The sequence below is a fragment of the Perca flavescens genome, chromosome 23 (genome assembly GCF_004354835.1).
Source record: "Perca flavescens isolate YP-PL-M2 chromosome 23, PFLA_1.0, whole genome shotgun sequence".
Taxonomy (NCBI): Eukaryota; Metazoa; Chordata; class Actinopteri; order Perciformes; family Percidae; genus Perca; species Perca flavescens.
Window position 1 is genome coordinate 3992570 of NC_041353.1, and position 18786 is coordinate 4011355.

An 18786-nucleotide genomic window follows, 5' to 3' on the forward strand; every position below is an offset into this window, starting at 1 on the left:
ACTATAGCTGTGTTCGAAACTATTTCCTCATTCACTCACTCACTCACTATTCCCTACTGTATATAGTGTTTATTAAAGCTATAGTGCGTAGTTTCTGTCTCCCCCATGAGGAATTCTAAGTAATGACAAGAACACATGATACAAGCCTTCACTGATCATGCATCACCCCCACCCCTCCTCCACGTAGTTGCCAGTAGCCAAGGAGGACACGGAGGATTAAAAAAATACCACGATCTTCTGAACATAGTCATACTGAGAAATCCAGAGAGAGTTGTGTGGAGCTGAGAGTCTTAATTAGCTTTGTAGCAGCTCATTTGGCAATGGCGTGAATGCGAACAAGATTTCGGACACTACACTGAAAATATCGTTCCGTGAGCAAATGCTTTGGTTATTTGTGTGACGGAGGCGAGCGCGCCCAGCATCATGTAAACAAACCGAAACTGAAATACTTCTGATAGGTCCCTGAAATAAACCAGGCACCCAGGAGGAAAGTAAAAGGTTGTATATATGTTGCATGTTACATTTCCCATGTTTAGAAACGAAAGCCCACTCCATTGTTTACTATTCAGTTTTCGCGGGTGCTTTTGGTTCTTCTTCTTCTTCTCCTCCGGGAAAACACGACGCGTTGCATTGTGGTATACGGGAGTAAAATGTAGGGTTCATCGAATGTACACTCAAATGAGCTGTGCATTGTGGGTATTTCATAGTGGGCTATAGTGAACAAAATTAACCGCAGAGAATTCGAACACCACTACAAAATGGCGAACACGCTACATAGTGCACTATTCCCATGATAGGGAACGGTTTCCAACACAGCTTATGAGTGATTAAAGAGTAGTACTGAGGGGAAAGATAGACGTTTGGCGACACAAACACAACTCGTTATAAATATTATATTCTTATTATATTATTAAATAATAAAAAGATGAAATAACAAATGTCCAATCCTTTTAACTATCTTTATTACTCTGTCACACCCAGTCCTATTGTGTCACTCACACCCAGAAAACATTTCTTTATCTGACTGCAGCCAGCAGGGGTGACAAATAATGACTTGTGCGTCTCCCACTCTCTATGACAGGGGTGTCAAACTCAGTGTCACTAAAGGACCACACTGGAAATGAGAATCGAGTCAAGGGCCAGACATGTATAGTTTATTAACATGCTTTTATTAAATAACAGGGTTCAACGCTAGGTTTTTTTTTCACTTGTCCGTGTCAAGTGTCAAAAAATTCTACCTGCCCGAACGTCAATTTTTACTGGCCCCAATAAAAGAAAAAGATGTTGAAAAAACGTTCGGAAAAAAACGGTCAAAAAAAAGCATTGGGGGGAAAAAACGTCAAAAAAATATTGAAAACAAATCTCCAGAATAAAAATACTTTTAAAAAAGCGCAAAAAAACTCACTAAAAGCGTCAAAAGTGTTAACAACATTTTTTGTTTTTTTTTTAAACGTCAAAAACATCAAGCGCCAACTCATTTCATGATTGGCCAATGGCTCATTCAAATCAAATGATTATGATATGATGACGCCCAAACGGGCAAGTGGGTTGTTATATTTACTTGCCTAAAGTGGCGTACAACTTGCCCCGGGCCATCAGGCAACCCATAATAATAAAAGTCTAATATCTTTGACTGTTTTATTGCGTGTCTCATATAGCTTTCTCACTTACAGTTTAGGCCACATAACGCCCTAAAGAAGGCAGGAAAAAAATTTCTCAGCCATCAGAGAACAAAAAGCAGGAAAAGTGACAAAAACTTGTTAAAAAAAGCGACAAAAACGCTGAAAAAAGTGACAAAAACATTGGAAAAAGCAGCAAAAACTTGGTGGGCCAAAATTTATTGTGAACCTAAATTAACATGAAGGCCGGATCAAAATCTGCGAGGTACCGGATTTGGTCCGTGGGCCTTGAGTTGGACACGTGTGCGTGTGCTCTATCACATGTTCCTCCGCCTTTAATCCCAGTCCCTCTCTTCTCTACGCTCCCTTCTCCAGGTTGACATAACAATTCCCTCCCTGCCCATCCTGAGGAGTTCTGATCAGCTGCAGTGTGTGTTCGGCACTTTCACCAGCAAAGCCGTGCCGGTCCTCGTCGACGGCCAGATGCAGGTCAGCTGTTCGCTGCCCGAGCCCGTGGGAATCCCACCCACTCCCCAGCAGCAGGGTAGGTGGACAACGTGGAGGATTTACAGGAAGTCTTTCTGAATAATAATAATAATAATAATAATAAATAAAAACCCGCGGGACTGCCGGCAATCTTTAATGCCGACGTTACTGTCTTTCAGAGACTCTAGCGGGCTCCGTTTTAAAGCTAGAGTGAAGGTATGGATTCATATGAAACTGGACGACTTATGTAATCCATTGGTACCACCCATGTTATGCTAGTTCTCCAAATTCAGAGATTTTGGCAAGGGAAAAACTGGCATGGCCATTTTCAAACAGGTCCCTTGACCTCTCATTAAGATATCTGACTGGAAATGGGTTCTTAGGGTACCCATGAGTCTCTATTTCTGCATACTGGAGTCCCTAAACAGTCTCAGTGTTGCATAAATTGGGTCTGACTGGAAAGCTTGGAATCTTGTGGATTCAATGAGCCCAATTGTATTACTGTGTGATGATGTTTTCCCCCGTAGTAGCCATTTTATCAGCCTCAAGAAACTTTACAACCACAAACTAGAGACCTAGGGCATTCAAAGGATGCGTGGCTTTTATAGGTATTGACAATAACGTAACGGGCTATAGATTGATATTTAACTGAAAAATACACAATCTTATCAATCTAGTTATCCAACTCTTTGCAAGAAAGCGAAATGTCAAACTTTCCCTATAAATATCTATAATTTAAAGCATTACGTTGATATCTTTTATTGTATTTTTGTGTGTGTGTGTGTGTGTGTGTGTGTGTGTGTGTGTGTGTGTGTATTCTCAGACTACGTGTCGGTCCCAGTCAAAGTTCTGGTGAACAACAACATCGAGGTGACGTCTGGAGAATACGAGTTCTACAACTGTGCTGCCACAGTCAGGAAGAACCCAAACACACCGTAAGATGGACGACACACACACACACACACACACGCGCGCGCTGTGTGAATCGCACACATGTATGTAAGTATGTGGGGTTTGTGTGTTTTCAGGTGTATAGCGTGTGTGAACAGTACATGGGGCTGTCAGTGGAACGCTGAGGATCACATCTGCAGTGACGACAATGATAATGTAGCTGGGGAACACATCGTTAAACCAAAACAGGTAGGTAGGTGTATGTGTGTCTGTGTGTGTGTGTGTGGGTATGTGTGGGTGCATGTTCATGTGTGTGCGTGGGTGTGTGTGGGTGCATGTGTGTGTGGGTGTGTGTGTTTTGCGTTTCCTGTGAACCAAAGTCAAACCGATCAACAACAAAAAATAAGCACCTTTTTTAATAATAGAATAACCATTTAAGTCAAATGTTTATTGGCTTCTTTTCTCTGTTCTGTTTATCGTTGTAAATTAAATATCTTTGGGTTTTGGACAATGTGTTGATGTGATGGTTGAATCTAACTAATATTTCTGCTTCCTGTGATGAAGAGTGACAGCTGTCCTCAGTTTGAGTCTCCGGAGCCACAGTTGATCCCCGTGGGCTTTCCGATCCCCATCAGCTTTCAGGGGAGGAACCTGGGCCACATGGTGAGAGCGCTCACACCTGCACATTAGGAAATGCTTCATTAGAAGAGAATGGAATCGAGTATAGGTACAGGGTCCTACGAGCACATTGGAATTTGTGTACATTGCTCGTTCCCACTTCCTGCGTCAGCCCTCCGACCGTCCGTTAAAAACGCGGGTCTGTCCATTCATTTTGTATGGGGGTAGTGCGTTTAGGCTGCGCGAGGGGTTGCCACTCAAAAGTTGCGTAAATTTGGATTCAACATTGGGGGGGGAGGTTGAGATCTCCAACTGTCTAGAGAGGTCCCAGGATATGTCTGCATGTATTTAAAAAGAAGCAAAAAAAAACCTTGAAAAAAAAGAGCTTAAGGGCCCTATTTTAACGATCTAAGCGCACGGCGTGAAGCGCCTGGCGCAGGTGCGTTTAGGGCGTGTCCAAATCCACTTTTGCTAGTTTGACGGGGGAGAAAAGGGTCCGTGCGCCGGACGCGTGGTTCTATAGGGTTGTACTTGGTGTCTTCATTAATCAGAGGTGTGTTTTGGGCGTAACATGCAATCAACCAATCAGAGATCATCTCCCATTCCCATTAAAAGCCAGGCGCGTTTGGACTTTGGCGTATTGCTTTCATGATGACAGATTTGCACCATAATATTTTTATTTTTTTTAATCTTTTGCATGTGTGTGTGCTGCTGTGCGTCCCTGTGTGTGTAACAAGCATAGTGTGCTCGCTCTGCACAAGGCTAGCAGCATTTTACTAATTTGCTGTTAAAATAACAATAAAATGCTGCGTTATTGATTTTAGACCAGGTTTTTGTTGGTCAATGGCGCGATCACTTTCTGCCGCCTCAAGATAGCAATACGCCCAGAATGCACCTGGGGAAAAAAAAAAAAAAAACTTGAAAAGGCGACAAACACATTGGGAAAAATTGTCCAAAACCACCTTCACATTGAACTTGAAAACATTGAAAAGGAACAAAAACTTCTGAAAGAGCCCAGTTTTAATTATCTGATTATTAAATAATCTATTGAGACCCCTCTCAACATTTGGAGAAACGCAACCCCACGTCACACTGCGGTGGCCAGTCATGTAACCAGAGATCAGACAGTCAGTGTGGTTTGAAGCGGTGTGAGAGTCCCGTACAGGAAACAGGAAACATCACTGCCTCTATCTCTGCCACAAGAAAGTTTAAAAACACCTGTATGAGAAACGGCTTGTGAATATAGATAATATTATTGCACCTGAGATGTTTCACATTGTCTCTGCACACAGAAAGACACTGTTATGATTATTATCATCTACTGTATTTCATGGTTGTAAATAAGGTCTCTGTCTCCAGGGACAGAGCTTTTCCATCGGGACCGAGCTGATGAAGGACACGGAGGCGCCGGTCACCAAGGAGGAGGGGTCAAAGTTCAAATTCCCCGGTTACGAGGTCAGTACGAAGGAGATTAGAGAGGAAATGCCGTAAACACATTCTTTGTAAATCTTTACAATCAGTCCCTGAAGGAAGGAACTTGTTTTGGTGGAACATGTGTACGTTCAAAAGTAGTTTTAGTCGTGCAAGAGAAAACTCAGATTGGACAGATAGTCTAGCTAGCTGTCTGGATTTACCCTGCAGAGATCTGAGGAGCAGTTAACCATAGTCCTCACAAATCCACCGGCGGTTAGAACGGCAGCACAAAGGAAGAGGAAAGTTACGGATATCCGGCCGAAAAGAGGGACATCCGGTGGAATTTCCGGCGGCAAAGTGGAACGTCGTGTATATAAACCAATAGAGGTGTAACGGTAGACAAAAGTCACAGTTCGGTGTGAGTTTGGTACAGCGGAAACCACTCTAAATGCATAAGAACCTGTATGTGTTCATTTATTTCTCACAGACAGTAGTTTCAGTGTGTAAGACAGATACAATTTTCATGCTGGCCACTGAGGGAACATTTTGCCCACTGGCAGCTTTGGGGAAAACTATTTTAATTATAAAAATAAGGAACAATTCAGACACTGTTATGTTTTTATTACAGTGAACACTTTCCCAAAAGACAACAGGTCACAACAGGCGATAAAACTGAAAAGCATCTCTTCTCTGCTACGAAAATAAAAAAAAATATACAAAAACACAGCTGATAACAAAATCCCATCAACATCGGCACACACAGACGTAATTAAGCAAGATATAAATAACTGTAATCTAAAATCAGGACTCGCAAATTGTAAAGCATTTAAAAAAAATCCAATCAATCGCTTTTTGTCTGTACAGCGACATTTTAGTTGTTTTTCTCCCTCTGCACCTAAATTAAACCCATTAAGTCCCCTTAGAGAAACACTCTGACTCTGTTATTGTGTCCATTAGCAGCTCGACGTTAATTCTCCAAGCTCTTTGTTCGTGTTTTGAAGCTCGACTGTGAAGACTGCCAGGCGTTCGTAACCAAATCACGGAGTGTATCCTTAATGATGATTAGAAGAATTAGATAATAATTAGCCACTAATTTGTGAGTAGATTAAACTGTGAGTTAGAAAAGATTCTCAAACTCAGTTTTGTGTCGTGTTGCGGGGTTGATTTTTAGATTGTCTTTTAGTTTTATTAAAGGTACAATATGTAACACTAACAGCTCACATTCAAAATACTGAGTTACTCAGTCCACAGGAGTTGCCAGGTGTTGAGAACGCTAAACCCAAACGTCACACAATGTCATTGTTAGCTTGATGCTAGTCTCGCATTGCCAGACCGTACTCCACAGCGCAGTGGAGATGCTAGACGCTGCGTTCTAAAAGCCTGTTCTCTCGCGGAGCTCTGTACGCGGATGACAGTCACCTTTTATTGACTAAAGCCGGTTACACCCAGGATGCGTCGCGCGAGCGTTTTATATTTCGGCTCCCATGTTAACCGGTTAGAGCTCGAGCTGCGCCGAAAACGCGTGCGTGCTAGAAATAGAACCGACGCCTATTTTTCACACGACATGCAACCGTGTTGGAAGCGTTTCCACGCAAAATAAAACACGAAAAGATGTTTGTGTCGTTTAGACACAAATACATATTAATAAATGACATGTTGATGTTTGAAAGTCTCTAGGTTTTGATATAAATGCAGATAAATATATATATATATTAAAAAAAATTGATTTTCTAATATTGCACCTGTCAATACAAAACAAAATATTCTGGAGCCAATTTTGCCGTCAATACTGCCGACGTTGTCTTTGCTGTAATCAGATCAGTATATGTTTATGTTTAACATGGTATTTCATTTTGTCAATGGGAAACATCCACGTGTCCAGACAAGGCTAGCAGCAGCAGCAGCGCCGCGTCAGACACATTTCTGGTGTGTAAAGACATCGAAAAATCCACGCAGCCCCCACGCAGCAGAAACGCCACGCTCACGCCACGCAGCCAGCGTCTAACCGGAACAACAACAACGGCCGCTAAAAAAGGCCGCGACCTTGCAGAGCTTTATTTGTGCCACCTTTTCTAAGGCGTCGTAAGGGTTATTTAAAAATATTAATAAACCAAATGATTTTTTTTGTTTCATTCGGATTGCTGTAGTACTTCCAATCGGACGTCTGTCCTCCGCTGACAAGCCCAACAGCGTCAGAGAAACGCAGATTTTTAACGTGAAGCTGCTTTTATTCAGTATTTTTAATTGGCGGTTCCGTTAGTTTTGGAGAGCGGGAAACCTCTGCGGATAAAAAGCTCAAGAACAATGAACGCTGAAGGAATCCTAACCGCTCCATCTTTTCTTCTTTTATTGTTTAGACTGAGAGACCCCCTAGTGGCAGAGCATTACATATTGTACGTTTTTAAGATCACAGTTATGCACCGTTAAAGATTGTCCACAAAGCAATGTCATTGTTTTCTCTGAGTCACTAGCTTCTACTTTTTCTGTCTCCAGTGATCTTCACCTCATACTGAGTCTGAGACCGGCAGTATGTGGTTACAGAGTGTGTTTCCTCACTCTCTTTCATCACACACAAACACCCTGTAGAAAACCTAAATCTCTGTGTGTGTGTGTGTGTGTGTGTGTGTGTGTGTGTGTGTGTGCGTGCACAGTTTGCCTATGACAAGCAGCAGGAGGTGAGCGTATCGTTCCATATTAAAGACAAAGTCACTGAGAGGAAGATTGACAGCACCCTGACAGGTTGGTGTCACTTATACATACACACACACCTACAGTTGTCGATGCACACACACACACACACACACACACACACACACACACACACACACTTGTGCATACACACACACAAACTTGTGAAGAGACACACACACACAAATCAAGATGAAGTGTGAAAGTGCAGTTATTACGCCGTTTGACTTTCTCTCTCATTTCCAATTTCAATTCCTCCTCTCGGACAGTCGTGCTGTATAACTGCTCCGTGGGACGGGAGGACTGCAGTCTGTGTAAACACGCAGAAGCCAAGTACCAGTGTGCCTGGTGTGCAGCCACACGCACATGTGTTTACCGGGATCTCTGCCCGTCATCACAGCCACAGCCACAGTGCCCCAACCCGGAGATCACAGACGTGAGTCGTGGAAAAAACACACAATAAAAACAAACTTCTGCGGAATTTAGCAGGTTGTTTTTCAGCTTGGGGAGGGTGATGTGTTCATATTCTGTTACGGAAGTTCCGTGGAGTTTTGCGTCTGCAGATTCCGCGTGGCCCTCTCGACATGTTTGAGAGTCTACTCGTGTCTGAGATTTGGGTACATAAACAATCCACATCTTGATTTTCTGATCGTAATCTTTTTAAACCTGGTCATTAATGTGGTAATGTAAAAGAACAGTGGAATAAACAGTGGAAAAAAAACGTTTGATCATGTTGACCTGAGGCAGCCGATTTTGGCGAGAATCCCTGGGAAATACCGAGACGTTTCCGGTATTCAACTCTCGTGTATATTACTTTAAAAGGCAGTGTTTGAGTTTCCACGGGCTGTAGAGATTCAGCAAATAGTGAAAAGACAGTTTAACATCTTCGTCTTGTTGAGTATCTAACAACACTGGTGTATACACGTCAAGTCTCTATGCTGGACACAAATGTGAAATGTCAGCTAAAAAACGGGTAAAACATTATTCAAACTATTGCAAACTCAACAGAAAATAGTTAATATATATAATGATATATACGGTATCAGAACTGAAAGCTTTTGATCTGCATTTTGGCAGAAAGTGTCCTCACAAAGTCTCTGAGTTTAAAGCCCAGTGCTGTGATCTGTGTCATTTAAAAGACGAGATGTGAAGAGCTACAAGCTAACCTGGGTTCGTAGAACAAAAGAAACACAGCTACTAAAGGCTAAACCTAGCTTGTAACATTTATTATATTGTCTCCTCTCCATGCGTGTTGCGTTTAACGTGAGAATGAGACTAAACTAGCCTGGATAACTGCATATCGTTCATTCTGCTAGAGGGGTTTGGGCTGTGTTTAGGCTCTCTTTAGTCTTTCTGGCTAGTCCGCACAGCATTCCAGGATAGGAGAAAAAAACGGTTTATTGGCATTTCTTTAAACCAATCACAGTCGTCTTGGGCAGCGCTAAGCGCCGGACGGAGCAACGGTGCCGCTGCGAAATAGCCTCGGGAAGGAACAAGAAACTCCGATTGGACAGATAGTCTAGTTAGCTGTCTGGATTTACCCTGCAGAGATCTGAGGAGCAGGTAACCGGTGTTGGACAAGTTACTTCCAAAATGCAATACATTATAGATTACTAGTTACTGTCATTTGAGAGTAATTAGTTATATTACAATATTACTGTCTCTGAATTGTAGTGCTTTACACTACTTTTGCATTACTTTTGAGTTACTTTCTCCAAAATAACAGCAGAAGTTTGACTTGGCAGCTAGCTGAATTTCACCAGCGAATCAATAAAGTCTTTATCTTTAATACATCACAGATTATTCATAATATTTTGTATAATTAATATGAATATGCAGAGTAACTAAAGCTATAAAAATAGAGGCAACATTAGGCAAAAAGGAATACATTACTGTAATTGTGTTACTTTGTAACGCGTTACTCCCAACACTGCAGTTAACCATAGTCCTCATAAATCCACCGGAGTTTAGAACGCCAACACAAAGAAAGAGGAAGGAGACGGACATCTGGCCGAAAATTAGGGACATTCGGCGGAATTTCCGGCGGCACCTGAATAATCCTGGAAATGAAACGTCGTCGCTATAGACTATGCTTTGTTAAACTGACTCACCCAGCCGCTGTTTCAGTTCGCTTTCCCGGAGATGGGCAATTTTATCAAAATCGCAATATGGACTAGTGCAATATCCAAATCGCAGGGGGGTGCAATATTTATTAAAGGCAAAATGTGTTTAACCATTCTGAATGATGTTTTGTGGTGCTGCAGAGACGTCCCTGCCTACAAATCCTATCCTACAGACTACAGAAAACATCTTTGTTTGGAACAGATTCTTGCAGAAATCACACTACATGACTATAGTACATTTTTATTTGCGTTTCAATGAAAATGAGAATGATGATCCAAAAAATGTATCATTCCCTCCAATATCGTGAATCCTATCACAATCGCAAAATCAGTCAAAATAATCGCAATTTGACATTTTCCTCGTATCGTGCAGCCCTAGTCTGCACCAGTCCGCTCTTCAGTGTCGTCGTTCAGGTTTTAAAAGTTGTATTTGCAAAGGTTGTGCTGCGGGAAAACAAGAAAACGTCTCTTCAATCATAAACTCTTCCAAAAAATGTTTGTCTCCAGCGTATGTGGTCTGTAACGTCCGTCCGCTTGAGACTCTCCGCCTCTGCTTCCAGAATCAATACCTCAATGAATCTCATCCCTCCCACCTGCCGGTAAGGCCGCGATAAATCAGCGTGAACTGAAAGACTTGTCATAACAAGCACATTTAAGAGATCCAGAATATAGCATTTTCCCCTCTCGTTGTTATAAAACACCAAACAACCTTTTGACATAAATCACATCTGAAGTATCTTCTGTAGTAAAAAAAAAAAACCAGCATACTGTGATTTCAAAGGAATAACTGAGGAGGAACTGTCTGATATGCGCCGCAGTCACCGAACAAAAACAACAAAGAAGTAATCACATGGATGAGTGAGGACGAGGATGATTTTAAATGCATCTGCGAGTGAATGGGTTTGATGACAAGAATCAAACAAACAGAATACAATAACTTACTGTAGGTGGTAGTTTTTGCGGTCACAGCTGCAAGGAGTCAACACTTTCAGTCCAGAGATAGATATTTATAACTGCTGATCGATACTCATTGTCCCCAGTGGAGGAATGCTTTGGTTCATGAAGAGGTAGCTCAGAAAATACAGGGTTTTTTCTTTAGATATTCTTAACCCAGATGAGGAGGAATCTTTATAATTTGGTGATTTCGAAGCACCACCATCGGATCACGATTAACCATTAACTAACATGTTGGCCCATGAAAAGGACTTGATTAACTATTATGCAACAAGTAGATCCAACCAGACAATCTGATTGGTCAACTAGACATTGAAAACGTGCTCAAATCAGCTTGACAGCACACCCAGAGCCATTTGAGCATCACTTAAAATATCACTTATGTGTCAATATTAGTTGATTTAAAAAAAACTGTTTCAAAACATTTCTATTCATGTAGCTAAGTAATTCAGGAACCACAGCGGAACAGACAAAAGCTCTCCAACTAGTATATAAAGTGATTAATCGTATTAAACAACTTATTTGTTACAACGCTCTGAAGTTAACTTTCACTGAAAATGTTTTGGATCAGATGTGCTGCTTACAGCGCTATCTAGAAAATAGCTGCTAGATGTGATTTTCCCTGACGCACAGGAGCTTTATCGGTCGATGGAAAAAATACTTTAGTTACAACAAGATTAAGCTGGCAAAGCAGTTTGGTGTTTATATGTGTGGTAGTTATTTAGTTTGGGAAATCCCACGAACTGTACAAAGCTAACGTTAGCTTAAGTTAGCTGCTGATTAACGTTTTACAGGGACAGGAAATCGTCGCTGTTGTTTGAAGTTCGCGGTCGTTTAGTATCTAAATCTATCCGTGGAGAAATAATTTTTTTCAGCAGATATCTTAGTTATAAGAGGATAGAGCTAGCAAAGCAGTTTGGGGTTTGTATTTGCAATAATTATTCAGTTTGGGAAATCCTACGATTTGTACAAAGCCAACGTTAGCTTAAGTTAGCTGCTGACTAACGCTTTACGGGGACAGGAAATCGTCTCTGTTGTTTGAAGTTCGCTGTGGTTTAGTATCTAAATCTATCCATGGAAAAATATTTAAGTTGACTAAATAGGGAGTGACTAGAAATCGTCTTTGTTGCTTATTTATTTTGAGAATGAATTGCCCCACAATATGAATACAGTTTGATTGTAACTTTTATTTTGATGGCAACTGTTGTTGTATAATCGCAATATTACACTCGGGGGTTTGATTTAACTTCATATTATTGCTTAACTAACCAACTGTCTTGACTGACATTAAAATTCATTGTGGATATTCTTAATCTCCAGAGGCTAAATCGTAATGATTTTGATAACTCCTGTGACCAATCATCTAGTGCCACCATTAAGCCTACATTTCTCAACCTTGACCAACACTTTAGTCCAATATAAAACCTCACAGAAACTACAGGTCACATTTCCATTAAAAAAAAAGTTGTTCTGGATATTCTTGGTCCTCAGAGGATGGATCCTAAGCTTTACCCAATTTACCCTTGGAAAGTTTTCTCCACACACACAGAGAGCTCCTAGAAGCGATTTAACCTCCTGAGAAATGTGTCTATAAAACGATTCTGCACACGTTTACTGTATGCAGTACACAGTGTGAGTACTTTTACCTTGAGACACCATTAAACAGACCTTTTTGTGTGTGTAGAAAGAGGAAGAAGAGTCGTACTCCAGGGATGAATACAATCCCTCCATCTGTTAAGATAATTGGCTCCATTAGTTGCCTCATTTCTATCTTTCCACAGTCAATTCGTCGTCTTCGTTAGATCATATTCTACATTCTCAGAATCCATACAGCTTTTCACAAACAGACAATGTCTCAATAAATTACCTCTTACCCCCTTAAGTGTGACATTTGATTTTGAATTCACAGTGTGTCTCCCTTTTTTCAATTTGTTTTGTATTTTCTCTTGAACACCAGACATTTGTTTTGTCTCGACTTTCCGTGGGGGCAGCAGCAGCTGATTGGGTCTAGAGTTATTTCTGCATCAACATGTTAAGCTTTTTGTGGAAAGCTTGTAACTGGCAAGAAGACAAGAAACATTAGATACAGGGAGCCGATGATGGCACTCTGCTGTGTCATGTTGTCGCATCAAATCGGTGCAGCTATGTGAAGCCTTCTTGAAAAATACAGCTTTTAGATGTGGGGTGTCAAACTCAAGGCCCGTTGGCCAAATCTGGCTCCTCGCAAACTTTGATCCGGCCCGCACATCAATTTATAGTTCACACGTCTATAGTTTATATATTATATATATTTATATTTCTACCCATTTCTGACATTTCTGGCGCTTTTTTCAACGTTTTGGTCACTTTTTCCGACATTCTTGGCATATGTGACTTTTTCAATGAAATCAAAGCATGTCAATAAACTATACACGTCTGGCCCTCGATAGGATCTCTTTTTCCAGTGTGGCCCTTAGAGAAGTTGATCTGGGCACTCCTGTCTTAGATGCTACATACTGTACTAGAGTATATTTGTTGCCGCAGATCTTAAAATTTTTTAAATAAGGGGCGCCTGGGTAGCTCACCTGGTATAGGGTGCGCCCCATGTACAGATGCTCAGTGGCAGCGGTTGCAGGTTCAATTCTGACCTGCTGTGCTGCATGTCATTATCTCCCCTTTCATGCCTAAAAACGGCCCTATCAAATGAAGGCCTAAAATGACCAAATAATTATCTATAAAAAAGTTTTTAAAATGTGAGGTTATAAAATTTCTTAAAAAGTCTTATTTTTAATAATGGTAGGTCTTAGTTTTTAGGTGATGCCTGGTTATATTTGAAATATCTCCCTACGTCTTCGGTTGTGACTCAGTCCAGCTCTCTCGGTTATCTTGTAATGTTTTGATTGGTTCTCCGCCTGCTCTCACGAAAGTAACCGGACTAAAGAAGTACACCGAACAGTACAGATGATGCTCAGCTGAAGACAGTTGGCATTAGTGACCTCAACCAATGTTGGAATGTTGTTTTGTTTCCCAAATATTGACTATAATCTACTGTATGACCTCTTACTGTCTTTCCTCTCCATTCTGCAGATCATCCCTCGCTTCGGCCCTCTGAACGGTCGGATATCCGTGACCATCAAAGGCTCCAACATGGGAATAAAGAGGGAAGACATCAAGAGGATCACAGTGGCCGGGGTGAACTGTGTTCACCAGGGGGACAGATACTCCGTCTCTACCAGGTAGTCCAACAGAGCGACTGAATATCTGTTGTTTCTGGATTCATATTCCTGCTGCATGAATGTGTACATGTCGCATTTTCCTGCTGTACATGTTTCAGGTTGTGCTCATTTCTCTAAAAAGATTAAAAACTTTTTTATGGTGTCAGAAAAACAGCCCTGTTTGCAGATTTGTGACGATGCATTTTTCTGTTGATCATAGAGGCTTTTTAAAGACTTTATTTAGCTTAAGAGAATGTTCTCAACACATAAAGGAACACTTCATCCTTCAGTTTATCACAAACATTCAACATCAACACATCTGGAGATGTGGAAAAGTACAAGTACAAAGTAACAGAACATGGAAATACTTGGAATTTGTACATATAGTAGGCCTACTTTGTTACATTCCACCTCTGTCAGCTGCAGCCTGAGCTGGCAGTCCTTGTTACTATTTAACCTCTCTTTCTGTCCACAGTGTGGTGTGTGAGATCGGCCCAGCCAAGAGAATTCCACCGTCCGACATCCCTCCCGAAATCTCCAACAGAGGAGCAGTGGAGATAGAAGTAGAGGGAGGAAGAACAGGGAGGTCTAAGGTCGAATTCACCTATCGGGTAGGTCTGAACCCAAACACTGTTCACTACTAAAGAAGTTGCCAAATGTCTTTTTAGACTTTGTTGATTCCAAACTAGTCTATAACGACAACATTTAATTTCCGGGATTGTTCAGGTGGTACCGAAATTTTCAACCGGATGTCCGTTACCTTCCTCTTCCTTTGTGTTGGCGTTCTAAACTCTAACTAAAATTGGTCTCGCATTGCCAGACCCTCCTCCAAAGCGCGCTGGCGGAGGGTCTGGCAATGCGAGACTAATTCCGAACTAACCCTTTAAAACACCAGAGTCAAACAACAACAGAAACTAACCGATGGAGGCAGCGGTAGAGCAGCAACTCCCGTGTTCTGCGAGGTAAAATGACTGTTTTTGTCAGAGGAGTCTGGTGGCTTTGAAGAGAGCAGAGATAACGGCTTCAGTTCCCCGTCGTAAAGGGCTGTCTGACAGCAAGGTGAAGCGCTGAAAATATTCTAAATATAGCGTCCACTTAAGCTGATATAGATTGTTTTATGGTGTTTAAAATGCGTTTAGCTGCCGCCCCCGTCCACAGCAGGACACTGCTTAGGGCGTTTTCACACCTATAGTTCGGTAGACTCGGTGCGATTTAGGGGTGAAGTTGCAACATTGTTGCATTTTTCATTTGGTTTGGTTTGTGTCCACACTGTGCTTTGTCAAACAGGTCAGAAATAATGGAGCAACACCAAATTTATGTCTTGGGTTTTCTGCTTTGCTTTAATGTTTCTATTTTTTTGCCACCGAACCCTACGCTTGCACTACGCGCGCTACGCTGGTCGACATAATGACGGCGCCGTTGATTACTGGAAGGTGTTTAAGTAGGTGGAGCGTTCAATGCAGCAGGCTGTGAGAAAGTGAAAATGGAACAAAATGGCAGAAAAAGTTGTTGTTTGGCAGTACTTTCAGTCAAAAGAAGGCCATTCAAGTCCAGCTACATGTTCAATCTGCAATGCTGATTTGTCTGGTGCTGGCGAGGACCCTAAACTATACACAACATGGCCGCTGTTACAACATTTGCGTATAAAACATCCGAAAGAATACGAGTTGTGCATGAAGGAATCTGCAGACAGCAGCCAGAACGCAGCAACTTCAGGTACGGCAAAGGAAGGACAGTAACATTGAGGACGGGAGGATGATTCTGTATTCTGTTTCGGATTCGGCAGAATCTTAACCAGTGGATTCGGTATTCGGCCGAACCCCAAAAATCCGGATTCGGTGCATCCCTATTCGGTTTGAATGAGCTTTGACAAGGCCACACTGAGAGCTTTCACAACTTTAGCTTCCGTGTCGGTACTCCTGCCTGCTTCTCCAAACTAATCTACTGTAGCTAACACACTGAGAAGTAGCTCATACAACCACACTTGAAAACATCTGGACTATCCCTTTAATGTTGTAATTTCCAGGTGTGCTATCGCCCCCGTTTTATACAGTAGTTTGACAACATTCACTGCCTGTCTTCCATCATACATACAGCTGCTTTGTTTTTTGATTTTGTTACTTGGTTCAGCTGCAGGAAGCTTTTAAGCGTTGTTGAATCTGGCCTCCTGAAACCTGCGCACTCCAACGTTTCTGAGGCAATACAGAACCGTGTGTGACAGCGCTGCTTCAAACCCCGGAGATCAAATCCCAGAAACATTCAAAGGTATATCACAAAGTAAAACACGCTGCCTTCCTCTGCTGTGGGGCAGAGAAACCTGCTCCCCAAAGACGCAGCCATGCGTAAAAAATATCCCTCGCATACAAATTTACCGCTGCACAAAACTATGTTCAACTACCAGCCCTTCTTCCCATGAAAACAGAAACAAATCTGATCCAAATAAATGGATTTCACCTGCTCTTCTCGTTTTGCTTCTCTAATTAGGCTCAGTAGTTGGATTTAAATGTTGTTGTTCACTTTCATATTTCTTGTTTTTTTTTATGTCGAGCTGACAAAAAGCCAATTAAAGCAAACTGCTGAGACCAAAATGACTCATTTTCTTCTCTGTCGGTAAACTCCCCCCCCCCCCCCCCCGAGATTGTTTATTTTTTTTTTCTGTCGAAACAGAAATGCTAAACCAACGCTACAGAAACAGGCGTGTAATCCCATTTAATAACTTATTTAAATTAGTCTGAAGGACAAAAACATTGTTTCACAAAACATTTCCTGCCCTGGTTACGATTTCAGGTAATGTAAAGCGACGCTGGGGGTAGTTGGACAGTGTTTTTCACAGCCCGCCTCCAGGCAGATCTCAAACAATTAGTCAATCGATCAAACTCAACCTTGAAAAGACCGAGCTCCTTTTCCTTCCAGGGATGCCTCTCCTACCCAGGACCTTACTAACCTGGATGTCAGCCGAACTTAGCCCCGCCTAAAACATTTGAGGTCGGGAAGTTCGGTCTGGACTTGAGCAACTATGCTCCAACCAGAGCTGTTTGGACCAATCAAATTGTCAGGGGGCGGGCTTTATCCGATGATGGACAGATGATCAACAGTAACGTGATCAACCAAGTCACCAAAGAGCACTCGGGTTGAATTTGTTAATAACAAAGATGGCTGCCGCTGGAGAATTGAGATGTGTAGATTCCTCCATGGCGTCTGTAATAGAAGATATCGACAGCATATTGATTTTAAAAGAGGAACAGAGAACCGCGATCACGGCATTTGTCGATGGGAAAGATGTTTTTGACGCCCATTCTCCTCATCAGTAGCCTACCGTCTTGAGAGCAGACTGTCTGAGTTATGACATGATACGTTGCAGTCTGCAGGTGTCTTTTTTTGCTGCATTTCTGGGTTCATACTTTCTCCAAGTTTGTCAAAACACATAAAAATGGTGGCCGGGTTAGCTCAGTTGGTAGAGCAGGCGCACATGTATAGAGGTTTACTCCTCGACGCAGCAGGTTCGACTCCGACCTGCGGCCCTTTGCTGCATGTCATTCCCCATTCTCTCTCCCCTTTCATGTCTTCAGCTCATGTGTCTGTCATGTTTAAAGGCCTAAAATGCCCCCTCCTCCAATATTGTGAATCATATCGCAATATCAGTCAAAGCAATTGCAAATAGGTATTTTACTCAAATCTTGCAGCCTTAGTAATGAGCCTTACCCCTCTTCCTTTTTATATCATGTCAATAAATCCATCCATGCGTTTGTATGTCTGCAAGTGAATCTCTGGGTGTGAATTTGTTTTTCTTCTTTAAGTGTTTTTTTTTTGTTGTTATCTCACAGACCAAATATATTCCGGTAACTGCCACCTCCTGTGCGTCTGCAGTGTTTGTGTCTAACTTCCAGCCAGGCAGAGAGCTGCTGTTATGAGTTTGTCTCTCTTCAGGGATATTTATTCTTGTGTTTGCGGCTCCGTCTGCTAGAACGGAACAAGAACAAATCCGAAACGCCAACAAACCAGATGCTTAAGCACGTCTCAGCAGCTGCACGACACACGCCTGTGCTACGCTGATTTAGAAAACATTGTACCACTTCACTTTGGATTCATATTTACACCTTTTTATTTCTCTTAATCCCGCTTCCAAAACGAGCACAAATGACTTCTCTCACACACTGCGCTCCACTGCTTTGTCTTTATCCTCCAGACAGGTTGACTTCTTAAGTTTGCAAGGCTGCTTTATCCTTCGGCGTGTAGCTGAGAAATTAATATGCGTTCTTGTTTGGTTTGTCATGCTGTCGAGCGCTGCACACAACCTTCCAGAACAAACGGGAAACCCGCCCAGCAGGTGTACTCGAGCAGCCGTCGCCGCCGCCGCCTTTATCAGTACTCCTCGAGCACACCCGTTGATCAAACTCCCTCAAGTCATAGCTTGCTGCCTAAATAAACACCGTGGCAGCTATTTAGCTTTAAAATATACTTTGGTTTGGATGTGATCAAAGCGTTCATACTGTAGCTGCAGTTGGAACATTATGAACTTCACTCATTTAAAGTTTAATGTTGATTTCTTTTTTTTTGTCTTTGCCATTTGGTGTGACAGATCGTTGTTTTTTCATGCCAAAGCCTTGGCAAAGTGATTCCCTTTGAAAATAACTATTACACAGACTGTAATAGATGGTATAAAAAAATTATTGGAAGTCATTATAGTAAGTAAAGACTGTAGACAATACGTCAAAGTGAAATGAGTCCTAAACATTATGTGGAATGTCTGACCTACTGGTGCCCTGGCAGACACGTTGGAGTGGATCAGTGGTGGAATGT

General features: G+C 41.9%; 1 protein-coding gene across 4 annotated transcripts in view; it reads left to right on the plus strand.

Annotated features, from left to right (window-relative positions):
- LOC114549913 (plexin-B2) overlaps positions 1–18786 on the plus strand; it is a 227618-nt gene that overhangs the window by 175650 nt on the left and 33182 nt on the right. For all 4 annotated transcript variants that reach the window (XM_028570246.1, XM_028570249.1, XM_028570248.1 and 1 more), the window contains 9 exons: positions 1995–2163; positions 2929–3040; positions 3134–3245; positions 3561–3659; positions 4974–5069; positions 7679–7766; positions 7985–8151; positions 13859–14007; positions 14462–14597. In XM_028570246.1, coding sequence (XP_028426047.1) covers positions 1995–2163; positions 2929–3040; positions 3134–3245; positions 3561–3659; positions 4974–5069; positions 7679–7766; positions 7985–8151; positions 13859–14007; positions 14462–14597 — 1128 coding nt within the window. The remainder of the gene's footprint in view (positions 1–1994; positions 2164–2928; positions 3041–3133; positions 3246–3560; positions 3660–4973; positions 5070–7678; positions 7767–7984; positions 8152–13858; positions 14008–14461; positions 14598–18786) is intronic.